Source organism: Convolutriloba macropyga, unplaced genomic scaffold (genome assembly GCF_964194025.1).
Source record: "Convolutriloba macropyga unplaced genomic scaffold, txConMacr16.3 SCAFFOLD_1505, whole genome shotgun sequence".
NCBI lineage: Eukaryota > Metazoa > Xenacoelomorpha > Acoela > Convolutidae > Convolutriloba > Convolutriloba macropyga.
Window position 1 is genome coordinate 15,591 of NW_027450013.1, and position 14,263 is coordinate 29,853.

A 14,263-nucleotide genomic window follows, 5' to 3' on the forward strand; every position below is an offset into this window, starting at 1 on the left:
ATAAAAAAATAACCGGCAAAATGGAAATTGATTGGCAAAGGCACAAAGGAAAAAAGAAAAAACATCATTCTCTGGAGCAATTCAAAAAAAATTCTTTAAAGCGGTGAAAAGCATCCTTCAAAAAATTTGAAAAATTTTGAACACAAATTTGCGCCTGGTTCAGTCGTTTGACCATTCGGTTGCAGAAAGCGGTTCAAAAAAGTACAAATTATATTAAAAGCAAAGAAAAAAAACCTGAAAAGAAGTTAGAATGTTTTTTATATAACTTATTTCAGTGAAAAGTGCCCTGTTTAGCTTTCAAGAGTAATAAATCTAATAAATTTCGCTGAAAGTGTTGATTACGAAAACGGAGCGATAACCAAGAAGAAACTGGAAGAAAAAGTCTAAAAAAACTACAAAACTGGGAAAAATTAGCTCGAATTTACATAATGTTATTGTAAAAATACAACCCTAAGTAAATACTAATCAATCAAGTTGAGCAATAGAATTAAACAAAAACACCAGAAGAACTGCTTTTAACAACAAAACTCTCCAAAGGCCATTAGGAAGAATAGAAAAATTGCTGAAAAAGCTTAAATCAAGTCAAAATGATAAACAAATAGCTAAGAACTGACACCTTCAGATATTCAAACGGCTTCCAAATGCGCTATTAGCAGCTTATATAATTAAGTAATTACCTTTGACGAAAAAATTTGGAGTTAAAATTATTAACACTGCTTGCAAAAAGCTGCATGGGATAGAAATCTCCGCTCGCCCAGTGAAAATTTTTACACAACTACTTTTCGCAGTCTCTCTCAAATAATCGACATGGACAAAAAATTTATCTCTTTTCTCTCAGCTCTTCAGCAATTTGACTAAAACCTCGTTTTCACGTTGTTCACTTCCTTTTTCAAATACGCTCCAACAAAATTGCCGATAAAAAAGACGCTCCACCAAAACTCCTATTCGAGTAGTAAAAATCAAAAAACTATAAATCCTCTTCGGGTCTTAAAAAAGACTTCACCAATACTTCTCTTCGAGTCGTAACAGACAGCACGCCAATACAATTCAAATTCTTTGAATTATAAAAAAAAGAAAGAGCACCAATAAAATCCAAATTCTTTGGATTGTAAAACCTGCCTTAAAATATAGTTTCTCTCCCACTAAAGTGGGTCAGAACAATGGTGTTGGTTTTTACCGAATACTTCTGTCTTCAAGCCAAGGCCATCTGCAGATAGTTTGATAGTGGACAAGTACCTCATCGTGGGTGTTGATCTGATGTTCACAACAAAAGCCATCAAACTCAATAAATTCTTGATTTTGTAAAACGATGTCATTCAAACAAATTTTGTTCTCTGCAGAAAAACTTCGACTAAATATTTATAACTATTCAGTGTCATACTATGAAATTTTGTTCTATGGAATTTGAGTTATCGTTATCTTTCTCAACATTGCAACACTTATCCTGTAATGTCTCGTTATCGTAAGTATCCTTATGTATCGTACTCTGCGAGGCCTGTTCGCTTGAAGTATTTCGTTCTTTTTCAAATTTGATCTGAAACACAGAAATAATCAGAAAACTTTTGAATATTTCTGAAACTTTTGAATATTTCTGAAAATTTACATCATTTTTTTGTGGATGTTTCTTTCTCTGAGTCAAGAAATATACAGAAATTGAAATTAGCCTCCATTCATTTTCTAAACTTTCTCAGAAAGAGCATTGCAAATTTCGTGTTCTGTGCTACTACCTGATGCTATAAGTGGGTGCTGAATCCGTCCATATATTGTTCACGTGAAAATACTTAACAAAAACAAAATAGAAAGCTGGTCGGAAATGACTCTTGCCGGTGGTATATTTGTATCACTTTAGATAGCGTTAAAAATTGCTCAAAAGCGGCCAATTCGCGGGTCCTTGAATGGAAAAGTTTTCAAGTTTTCAACTGTGGCTTGAATATTGAACTCAGCTAAGGGAAATGAATATTAAACTCGGGCTATAGTTGAAAATTTTGTCCGAAAAACGACCAGCGGATTTTTGCTTTCGTTTCTTTGCGCTTTGCTATATAAAAACTTTGCGATACCCTCGAAAATAAATAAACACACATCCAAAAGTGAACCTGGCCTTCGCCTTCAGAAGAACTTGACACTGCGACTTTCTTTTTCTCCGAGCTCATTTTTGTTCTGCCAGCTACAAAAGTCATCAATAAAGCTCCCACAAACGCCGAAACCCCAGCCGAATAGAACGGAACTCTTAACGATTCTGTGACGTCAAATATTTTACCCCCTGTTGCCGGTCCTGAAATTGTAAACAAGGAACAAACAAACAACGCATTTCCAAGCGCTTGTGAGGCTTTGTCGCGACCGACAATATCATAACAAACAGGGCCGAGTAAAACAACAAAACCACCATTCGCAAATCCGAGAACCGACAACAATGGTGCTATTACGTAACCACTTTTCAGATGAGGTAATGATGTGTAAATAAGAGCGACAATTATTACGCAACATTGCTGAACGCGAACTCGGCTGACGAATGATAGATCAGAAACAGCTCCAATTGTAAAGCGACCAATTGCAGCTGAGAAAGCTAGAACCGAAACCATTCGGTCGCCCGTTTCGGACGTTGTAGCTTCTAGATAATAAGGTACGATAAAAGTGTATATAATGCTGAAACCGAAATGAGCAACACCGATTGATAAAGTCCATAAAAGGTAATCTCTAGTGTAAAAATCACGTTGAATTAAAACTCGAGATTTGGATTTTTCAGAATTAAGTTCTAAAGTTGAGGACTTTTGCTTTTGCTTGTGTTTGTCAATTTTGGATATATCGTTCCGAGGTAGTTTGTACGTGAATAAAGAGAACAAAAACATGATAATAGTTGATATACTTTGAATTCTGAAAGTCATTCGCAAAGTTGTGATCGAAAGAATCCAGTTTAGAAGAAAAGGAGTCACAACTGTGAAAAGACAGCTGCCACAGAACGTGACCAGTCCGTTCACAAGTCCAATTCGTTTGTCAAAATGTTTGGCCAGCATTACGAGTGAGGGAGTAAATGTCAGGGAAAATCCACAGCCTGAAAAAAGATCAGTTCCCGGGTCGAGCCAACATCGGAAAATGAAAAAACTTTCCGATCCATTCTGCCCCTTCCCGTTTTTATGTCCCCCAGTTACAATATATGTGTCCTTATATAGCACGTTACTATGTAAAAACAATGCACGTGCGCCTGGGGGTCATAAAACATTTGTTCTCACTAAGCTGGGGGGGGGGCAGAATAGATCCAAACTTTCTTTTACCTGGACGGTGTTAGTCCCCTCACCAAGCGTACGGCAATGGGCACCATAACATGGATGGGTTGACAACCCCTCAAGCACTCTCCCTTAGTAACCAATGCTCATAGGAAACACAAATGTTAAAGAACAAATATATGGTTTGGACGGAACTACTCCGAGTGATTTTTAGATTTGCGGTAATTTTTTGAAAGCCCACTTCGTTGACCCCAACCATCTTTTCTAGCATGTCCTTCATCTTTCATAGGAGAGTCAGAATGTAAACATTGAGAAAATTGGGATCTTTTCCGTTTGTGCCCCACCCCAGTACGTTCTGCTCCCCCAGTTACAGATCACGTTCCATACATACTAAATCATTATGTAAGAATATGGCACGTGCGTTTGGGGGTGCAAATAATAGGCTTCCACTAAGCTGGGGGGGGGGGGGGGGGCAAATGGAAAAGTTCCGAAAACTGTATTGCATAATAAAATAAATGCATAATTTAAAATGCAGTGGTACCAATATGAAATGAAGAATGTGATGAATTGATGTTAAATCACCTTTTAATTAAATCAATGTTAACATGGGGATTTTTACTGTGGTGTTTATTTCAGTGGTTTTTTCTATCTGAAATGGATTTTTTCCGTGCGGTTTTACTTCTTAGACCCGTTTCAAAATATTGTACTTATGTACAGTTAGATATGGATGTGCGATTCAAAGTGCTTCCCGTTGTGAAACTTAGGAACAGTTCAAGAAAAACAGTTCAGGGCAGAATTTTAATTAGCCAATAGAAGAGAACGAAATAATTGTTTTATACACAATTTAAAACAAAGTTTTATCATGAAACTAAAATTTGGCCTGAATAAAGTATTAGCTTGTCCCAAATTGTCTGAGACAAAAAAGGGATCTTTTGTGCCCCCAGTATGTTATCCGCCACCAGATACAGAGCAAACGCCATCAGATAGTAAATCATAATGTAAAAATATGGCAAGTGCGTCTGCGGGAGTGCAAATAATACGCGCCCACTAAGCAGGGAGGGGGCACAAACGGAAAAGATCTAAAAAATGGTAGGAAAACAATTTCGTTGTCTTTTTAATTGCTGTTTATGAGTAGAAATTTAGACGAACTTTGTTTTTAAAAACCAGTCAATTGAAGATTCTAATTCGCGGCCCAATATCACTATGACTTCTGTGATCAGGTCAAAAGTCGTATTTGGATGCAAACGTATATTTGTTGAAAGAAAATCAAAAAGTTCCGAAGCGTTAATCGAAAAGAAGAAGAGAGAACCAGAGGTAAGAGTTGCCCAGGGCTGGGAAGTTGTAGGGGCAAAACAGAGAATGCAAATTTGATTTGCTAACAGGATGACGATAATGATTTTTGAAGACATTAAAATTTGACTGGGCATAACATTTCCAGAATTAGTTTGGATACTGGCCAGGGACAATTCAGACATCTGAAATCTTTTTCTCTGATTTTTTCTCTTGACAGTGTTAGAAGTGACATGATCAGACTATGGCCAAAAAACATCCAAAATTGAAAGTTCATGATTCTGATTTTGTTTACTCTGAGACAATGATCCGGGTAAACAAATGTCTGAAAGGGATAAAATTGTCGTTGAAACATTTATGTTTTTTGAGTAGAAATTGGAACTATGTTCTGTGTGAGTTGGTTTAAGTGTTCTCAAACTCTCGAAACGTCAGTATAGTGATTCTCTGAGAACAACTGATTTGGTTATTTTTGGTTAATAATATTAATTTATTAGGAATGCAGCAACTGTATGTTGGATTCAACATCAAATATTTGCTGAGCAGTTATTTTTTTGTAAAAAATCTCAAATTTTTTCGATTTCGTTGCGTTTTTCTCGCTTTGTTGTCAGCATTTGAACTCAAAAAATTCAATAGAATAATTCATTCTTTATACTGTTGCTTAAAATATTTTTTGCTATTTTTATTTGAATACACCAAAGATGAATTCATTTGAAAATCTTTAAGACCTTTAACTTTCTTTTCTACTCCTTTTTCACTCTCTCTTCTGCTAATTCCCTCTTTTTACTCTTTTAAATCAGGTATTCTTAATCAATGCCACTTTGGGTTCTATTGTGGCCACCAGAAAAATATAAAATTTTGTGGTTTTTCATTTGTCTTTGTCATTTAAGGTTGTTTTTTGAGGTCGTATCTGTCAATTTTAAGAACCATTGTTTTCCCTGCTGCCAAGACAATGAGTACTGAGAATAGAATTTTCAATAAGTCACCACACGAACTAGTATTAGAATGTTTTAACTAGTAAACTTTGTTTCTGTCAATAAAAGATAAAGAATTCCATTTAAATTTGAATAATTTCAGTTTTTTTCAAAATTTCTAGGGTTTTTTGTAACGCATAACGATTTCGCCAGGGTATCAGCATAATTTTTTTCGTTTTTGGGAAATTGCAGCCCAAAAATGGTTGAATTTTAAATAATTGGAAGACAAAAAGATTCGAGTTCCACATAGTTTAACAAGTTGTTTTTTTCAACGTACAGCAACTTACAACAAACGGTTTGGAAGCAAACAGAGCTTTACACTGATTTGCCGTTTTTGAGCTTCTAATGAAGAAATAGCTTTATGATGTTCAAATACTTAACAAAGTATATCATCGAGGATATGTTTTTCAGTTTTCCTTTTTTATCCTCTGACGGGCTTAATATTATATTCTATTATTAATTTTCCTTCTTGTTTTTTAAAGAGAAGTTGCCGCGTTTGTCACCGTCCTTTAAAAAAACAATCAATGTACTTAAAAAACAATTTCATAGTTCTTAGTAACTTTTCTCAGGCAATTTTTTAAATTAAAATAGTCCCACCGTTGCTTAATCTGTTAAATACAATCGTAATATTTAGTACCATGTGAGCTTACCTAATAACACCCCAAATGTCACCACCAATTGGTAGATATTTTGGGCAAAACTGCTGAGAATCAGTCCAATAAAAGCAATCAGAGATCCGATGCAACATGTGGTTCGGATCCCAATTCGGTCAGATAGGATTCCTGCAAGAGGCGAGAGGGCAAATGTCAGTCCATTCATCATACTGTTTATGCCACCAGCGCTGAAACGAAACCCAAAAAGTAATAGTTTTCTGGGGATATGAAAAAAAAACAACTTAGAACGTCAAACATGTTCAACTAACCTTTTTTTCTAATGGCCATGATATACAACAGAGCCGATAAATCTTCATGCTAAGTAAAAACTCCTTTAAAGTAGAAAAATTCGCAGTATGAATATAATGTTGTTTTCGCATAACTGGATTGAAGTTCTGGATTTGAAAAAAATAACAAACTAAATATGCATTGAAAACGTTTTGGGTTACCCCCCTAAATTTCATTCAGTAAAATGTCCAACTGACATATTCACACAAATTCAATCAATACATTTAGCAAATTAAATAATCAGAAAAAGATGACAGTAAAAGTTAATTCGAATTTTAAAAAAAATGACCTACAATTAACCAATTCATTCATAATAATATTCAGATCTTTATGTGAAAAATCATTCCTTTAGTTATACATTTTTGATAGCGAAATTATGATATCGCAGAGTTTGAAGAATGTTGTGGTAAAAGTTATCAAAGAGGTTCCTGGTTTAAACATAGAACTGTTTTTTCTTTCTTACCTCGTATAACTTTTCGTTTTAGGCAAAATATCAGGTAATTAGAGATAAAATATATAAAAGATATCAGCATTTTTTTCATGAAAACATAATTTAGTATCACTTCATTGAAATCAAAGCAAAAAAGTTTCCACATTTTTCCCCACAAGCTCTTTTTGCATTTTTGAAGATTGTACAGAATAACATATGATGAAAGATTTAGCATAAAACTTAGTACAAAAATGATGGATATTGCGATGTCTGAAATAAAATAATTGATGTCTTTATCAGTTTAAATTCTCTTTGAACTGGCCAATTTCCCACGAGAAGACTATAGCGCTTTCATTCTTTTTAAATATGATTTGCTTGCTAACCAAATATGTGATCAATGAACTGTAATTTTTTTCATCTAATTTTATTCAAATTATTCCAATATCATTAGGATTAGGGATTTCATTATCTGGCCGTAAAGGAGTTTTTCCTAGAGATTTCGAAAAACTCAATTACTTAAAAATTTATAATCTCTCGCACTACAATCGACGTGCATACAACACACATTGAGCCGGCATTTTTTAGCTAGAAGTTCACTCAAAATGGGCCACATCCAGAGAGCGATCTTACATTGGCATTTGAGCAGCTCGCAAAACCTATGTTGTCAAGTGATTGGTTCGCAAACTGCAAAACTGGTACCAGAAATTTTTCTCTCGAGTCTACAGTGACAACGGACGTTGAATTTTGAATTGCCACATTATGGGCGCGAGTTTGTCTTGAATTTGCTAACCGAAGTCGTGATAGTAGTGAGCGTTATTTTTTTGCATTAGAACAAATGATCATTTAATTTCAAATAACACGGAATAGGTAGTGAATTGAATCTCAATAAAAACTGATCGGCAATCCTTCGGGCTAAATATCCAACTGCAAACGTTTTTTTGAAGTCTCTGAAAATTCTCATTTTCAGATATCAAGAATAAATCACGATAGGCAAGCTCATACTTTTGTACACGTTGAGCTTTAATTTAACTCTGGTTTGTGAAGGGTAAATTTTTATCGGGTCAGAGTTAAAACTATTAATAGATTTTCTTCACGTGGCACAAATTTTCAGGGTACATTATAAAATTCAAGAAATCCTACTCGAGAAACTTTGGTAACCTTTAAAAAAATCAATTAATTTTTTTTTCTTGGAGTTAACACATTGAATAATGCTGGTATTGCCTGTTTCTCAGCTAAAATGCACATATCAGAACTGATGTGGCAACCAATGATTATATAACGTACATACATATCAACAAATCAATTATTTAAATTAAAGTCCGCCCTTTATCTGCTGAATTTTGCAATGCCCTTCTTATCTCTTTTGTCGGTTTGGTTGCGAAGAACTTGTTCAGCGTTTTAATCGTTTTTTTTCCTGTCCAAATCAATTCATGCCATTTTTTTGCTGGGACACTTTTGTTTTGTTTCATGAAATGGGGCGTCAAAAAGTTTTTCATTACATATAACAAAAATTGGAAACATTTTATACGAAAATTGAAAATATTTTATTGAAGACAGACAGGTACTTGAAGGAAAATCAACTGACACAGAATGTTGATAAAACAGCTACTTTATTTTCCGATAAAGCGGAACCAAAAATCACCTTTAAAGGGAATTTAACAAAATTTGCTGAGAGTTACCGATATTTACTAATACACCTTGACCCAAAATTGTCATTTGAAGTACATCTAATTGTAGTTTTAAGAAAAATGGTGGCTCCCAATCGCTCCCTTTATCTGGTAAGAAACCATATACTTTTAGAACTAAGGCTCATTTGCCATTCAGTGGAGTTTTTATAAAAAACTTTATCAGCAAAAAACATACAGCGTTTAAATCGATTCATTAATGTGCGTTATAAGCGACGTAAACTTGATTATTGTCGTGATTGTCTTCGCAAATCACATGTCTTACCATTTGTTTCATCGCATTTCATTTGATCAAAGCCATCGAATTTTTCATCACACGCTTTTTTCTCTCAAAATCCTTACTAAAAGCGGGTGGAGCTCTACAATTGAAAATGGGCAGGACAAAAGTACAAATACAGTTCTTACGTGAAATTGTCAGCATGTGGGAATGTGTTCTGAATGTGTTTAATGAAGCAACTGTAGCAGTTGATGGTTGCAAACACAACTCCATTGCACCAGGCCACTCCAACACATACTAGCAACTGCTCTGCAAACTTCTTCCGATCCATTGTCTTCAAGTTTCAGAGGAGTCACTTTTGAGACCTCAGTAGAGAGGTCGACTGAATGAACGATACTGAATGAAAGGTCGAGAGTTAAGGGGAGGGGAAAGGGGTTAATTTGAGTGTGACAAAAGGCACAACGCATGAATTTTTTCCTTTTCTCTCCCCGTAGATTATATTCCTTCATAATGGATATTTTACACCTTTATTATAGTATATATAAATTAAACAGGTCAGTCACACCTCTTATTACTTAGGCTATAAAAAGCATAATGAGCGCAAAAACACGCATTTGGTTGTTGACATATGGTAATGAAAACAAAAATTTTGTTCACAGATGACATTTCGATATGGTTTGGCCCCCTATTAACGGTGCACTTTTATTCTTAATTAAGAACCAGCGCCCAAACCAAATAGAACAGTCCATTGTGCTCAGTTATCTCTTTAATTCCACAAATCGTATCTTGACAAATGATAAATGACAAAGAAACAACAAAGGAAGAGATTGTTTGCGCTCGAATCAGTCTGGAGGGGGGATTCCATTAAATCAAATTTTAGGCATTTGTATTATTTGTCTCTTAAGTTTCACAGCGGAACATCTGCCTGTAACATTATCAGGGATCCATAATCCCAAACCATTGGTCGCTCACAATTTACAGATAATTAGGACAATTGTCACTTGAGAATGTAAAATATGCATTTGTACTTGAGCTCGCAACTTAGGTCCCACCTTTTTCTTGAATAACGTCGCAGAGTAAAACCAAAATTGTCCCGGAAAAATCTGCCCGATCTGTGAATCTGTTGTTCATTTTTCCAATGTAAAAAAATGAAAACGTAACAATAATGCGAATCGAATATTAGACACTTTGAAGTCGAAATTGAAGAGATTTGCGCAACCCGTGTTCGCAAAAGTGTCCCAATTTTCACCGCGGAATTGAGATACATGCTTTGTATTTTATTTTTCGTGCGCTATGTAAAAATTTCTTGCTCAATTTGGGCATCTCTTTTTCGCACTTCACGTAACTCTTTTCTGCACTGATTGTATCTAACTTTCAGAGAGAACGTATCTATAATTGGCAATAAATATACCTATATCGCACAGTAGTGCCTAATTTAAATCGCGCTTTTAATGCACGTCTAATTGAAAGCTTTGCTAATTGATAGCAATTAAGTTCATAATATAAACAGCAAATTTTCTGATGTCATAAAAAGTAGTTAAAAGGTTAATGAGGTTCCATATAGGGCGTAGAAAAAGATTCGTTATAAATAATGGGTCGGGAAAATACAGCGGCAAACCAACTGAGAAAATGCACCTAGGAATGACATCATCGCGCTCCCAAAGTGCTATTTTTTGAGGGAATTTAAAGAGCAAATCGATTATGCTGTCTAGTATTTTATATTATTTTGATACAAAGATTTTGATATTTTTTCTTAAATTTCTTCTTAAGAAAAACTATTGGTTCAAAGTGTTCGATTCGATACCAAGTGATTTATCAGCAATTTTTGCTTCTTTTCACATCGATAAGAGAGATTGAAACAAATCAAGCAGTGGTTATTGGCGGAATAAAATGAATAACAATTGTTTCAGAAATGGGTGCTTTGCAGACTACCCCGGTTCTTTCCAGACAAAATTAAAAAGCCATTCTTTTTATGAGGGAGGGTTTTGCATTTTGAAACTGATTTTGCCAAAACGTAAGCAATCATCTTTCTTTTGCCGTCGTATCTTATATTAATTATCAAATCTTCTGGTGTATAAATTTATTCAACCACATTACATTCTCAATTAACAACACTTTAAGCCACTTTTACATACTCATTTAAAAAAAACATTAAACCACTTTCACATGCACAAAAGAGCGCATGAATTAGGCAAAATTGCGGATCATAAATACATTAAGTGCAAAAAATGGATACATACATTGAGCGATAAATTATTACAGGAATTGTCACCTAAATTCCATCTTGAAAAATTCTCAATTCCGCAAAAACGGCGGACCAATTTTGCCAAAAATTGATATTAGGCTTGTCTCCTAGGTTTGCTGATTTCATAAACCTATTTCCCCCAAGCTGTTTTTACTAACGCGGAAATTTTGCGGTATACTTCTGTGGCGTTATGTATATAGGTTTGGCAACAAATCTGATTTCAATGCCATTTGAAAAGAGTGGGAAACCAATTTTCACAGACTGTGTGCGTAAGGTATTTGAATTCAAAATTGAAAAAAAAGTTACTTCATAGTTATTTATTTGAACTTAAGAGTTCAATATAGATAATTTTATCGATAGAATGAAATCCTGAAACAAAGAATGGCCCATGTCCTAACAATTTTTTAAGAATTTATCTCGTAAAGATCCTTGGAATCTGATCTGGTCCCTGAAAAAACGCATGAACTATTTTAAAATGACAAATCTTTGACAGAACGAAGGGAGGATGAAGTGAACCAAAAAATGAAAGCAAAAATCTACAAAGAGTATTTAAAGATGTGAATGTATTTGTTTTTTGTTTTTAAAGCGAAATATTTTTTGAACCTATTTATTTCTGCGAGAACTGCCAACATTGACGTGCTTTCAAAATTGTGCAGGAAAAATTAAAAATTCCATAGAGATGATTCAATGACAACCGAGAGAAAAGCTGATGAATTGAAAGGGTATATATATATATATATATATATATATATATATATATATATATATATATATATATAAGTCGTTTTTAGAAAGCTGGTAAAAGAGCAAATGGAAAAGTTCGAGAAAATCTCTCAAAATATTTTTGGATTTAGATTACTTCCAGTGCAGACCTCGCATCTCCGTATTGAGGTTTGTAGTCGGCAGTTGATATTCGTGACACTGATAACTCAGATATTTGAGCAGTTATTGGGCGTTCATATGTTCTGATTTAACTATCTTTTGAAAATTAAATGCTATTTAATTTGAAAATAATTTAAAAACTCACTGTATAAATAATTAATTGTATCATCTTTGAACAGCTCCTTATTTTTTCAGTAATAATGTAATTTATTCTGAACCAACCCTATGCGCGCAAGTGGGATTAGTGGGTGGCTAAACAAAAACAATTGACAATCAACATTTGAAGGAATTGAAAAAAAATCCTCAAAGGGCATACGTTTCACCTAAGTGGAATTAAAGTATTTCGATTAAGGATTTGGAAATCAATCTTTTTTCCCAGTCAACAAAAAGCCAAAAAGCCATTTTGTGGAGTCAGATGACCAAAGATTAGACATGGAGCGCACAAAAGGAGTTTGGAGCAAATGGACGATTTTTTTCTTTGGCAAGGGTGCTGGTTTTGATGTCATCATTCGTCAGTTCTTTTTAATCCATAGTATCGATCAAGCACCGTCATCTCATTAGTCGGCCTCTCACCTTGGGTAATTTGGTAATGGCGATGTCGACCCGAAATAAATTTTGTTAACTGATGAAAGAAGTTACAAAGAAGGTACAAAAGGCTGCAATTGATAATAAGAAGAAATTTAATGTAAATATTATCAGTAAAATTCTCTCAAATTGGTTTTAAAGGTGATATCGTAGACGTTAAAAAGTTCAAGTCGATTTACTGCAAAACGTACAAATTAAAAGAAAAGTGGTTTTCGCGCAGATAACGTAAATGTTAAGTGCAGAAAGATATACTCATATAAATTCAAAACTCATATGTATTCTTTTTCAAAGTTCACTAAACTCAGCTTTCTAAAGTAATGACGTGATGAGGTGAATAGCTGAAGTATGACCTAAATTATCAAGATTGTTGCTAAGATCAAATAATTTTCCAATAGAACGACTAACCAGTACCGATTCTCGATTCTTCTGACGGTACCTCATCTAAGTGAGGGGGGGGGGGGGGTACCTCGTACTGCATGCACAAGCAATCAATTCTGTTCTATGTATTACATTTACATTTTTGATAGATTAGAACTTGCAACGTTCGATATCAGGCAGACTTCAAAGAAGCATGTTATCAGAAATCTTTGCGAGAAATTGAAATCGATCTCTAATTAAACTCGGTCTAATATTTGACCTATTTATCTTGGAACCATTAAATAAATTAATGTTAAATAACCATGAAAAATGTACATTTCTAGAAAGAAAGTTTTTGCCAATAGTAAAAACTTTAAGCTGAAATTTTTTATCCAGAATAAAATCAGAAACGTGTAGAAAAAAACTTGATAATTTGAATCGACCCTAATGAAGGACTTGAACTTGAATTAACCAACAAACCCAGAGATACTTGTGCTCAGATTTAATTGATGTGTAACTTCTGTTCAAATTTAATTGCAATCTATAACTAGAAATGATACAAGTATATGCACACTAGGGACTAATATATACACACATCATAAATACGCTCTGTATACACATCAAGTATTTCAAATATCTCAATTTTGTGTTTGACCACATTATCACTGACAATAATCTTTAGTGGTGGTCAACGTCGTTTCGAAAGTTCAATAGGATTTCATTTGAAGTGTTCATTTATAGCAAAGTTAGTGTTTCTTTGATTAATGCAATTTGAAGATTAAGTTCAAAATGAGGAACCTGTCGGTGTCACTGCGATTCGGAGCTAGGATTTCTAACCGAACGGCCGTTCAGCAGAAAGGAATAAATTATAATTCTAGCCAAATATTTGAATTTCATAGGTCAATGAATCTGACCCGTGTTAGAAAATGCGACGAAATCGACGCAAGAAGCGTCGTTTTTTTTGACGATTTTTGTCGATTTTGTCGGTTTTTAATATAGAAACTGTTGATTATCGTCGTTTTTTTCGGTATCGTCAGTCTCAATTTGATTTAAATACAAAAGAAATACAGGAAACCTAAGTCCGAGTTGGTGCAGTGGAGCAGAAGGTGGATAGTAATGTTTGGATTGTAAGTTCAAATCCTGGCAAGGACTGTCCTATTCGCAAGATTTTTAGAGCGGCAAAAACCGGCGTTTCTTATGATTAAATATACCGACGAAAACCGTTCAAAACGACGAAAAAAACGTAAGAGCCCTGATCGGTTTTGGCGAAGTAAAACCGAAGAAATCGACATTTTTATGTTTGAATCCGACGGATTTCTCAAAACGGGATTAGTAAAAAATAAAGGTTACATGACAAAATACCCAATGCCAAAATACCCAATGTGCCAAAATACCCAATGCCATTATACCCAATTTATTCCCTTTGATCTTTTCGTTCA

At 34.4% G+C, this 14,263-nt stretch overlaps 1 protein-coding gene across 5 annotated transcripts; it reads right to left on the reverse strand.

The window, feature by feature from the left end:
- Nucleotides 1–998: 998 nt before the first annotated feature.
- On the reverse strand, nucleotides 999–12,842 carry LOC142355547 (monocarboxylate transporter 10-like). Of its 5 annotated transcripts, none has more exons than XM_075407674.1 (5): nucleotides 12,456–12,842; nucleotides 8,944–9,110; nucleotides 6,133–6,323; nucleotides 2,094–3,049; nucleotides 999–1,534 (listed from the first exon to the last, which is right to left on the reverse strand). In XM_075407674.1, the coding sequence occupies exons 2-5, from the start codon at nucleotides 9,084–9,086 to the stop codon at nucleotides 1,376–1,378; spliced, it is 1,449 nt and encodes a 482-aa protein (XP_075263789.1). In that variant the 5' UTR covers nucleotides 9,087–9,110; nucleotides 12,456–12,842; the 3' UTR covers nucleotides 999–1,375. The 5 variants fall into 5 exon arrangements, with proteins under 5 accessions (XP_075263789.1, XP_075263786.1, XP_075263790.1 ...); XM_075407671.1 differs by having other exon boundaries at nucleotides 8,944–9,120; XM_075407675.1 differs by having other exon boundaries at nucleotides 2,080–3,049; nucleotides 8,944–9,120.
- Nucleotides 12,843–14,263: the final 1,421 nt, after the last annotated feature.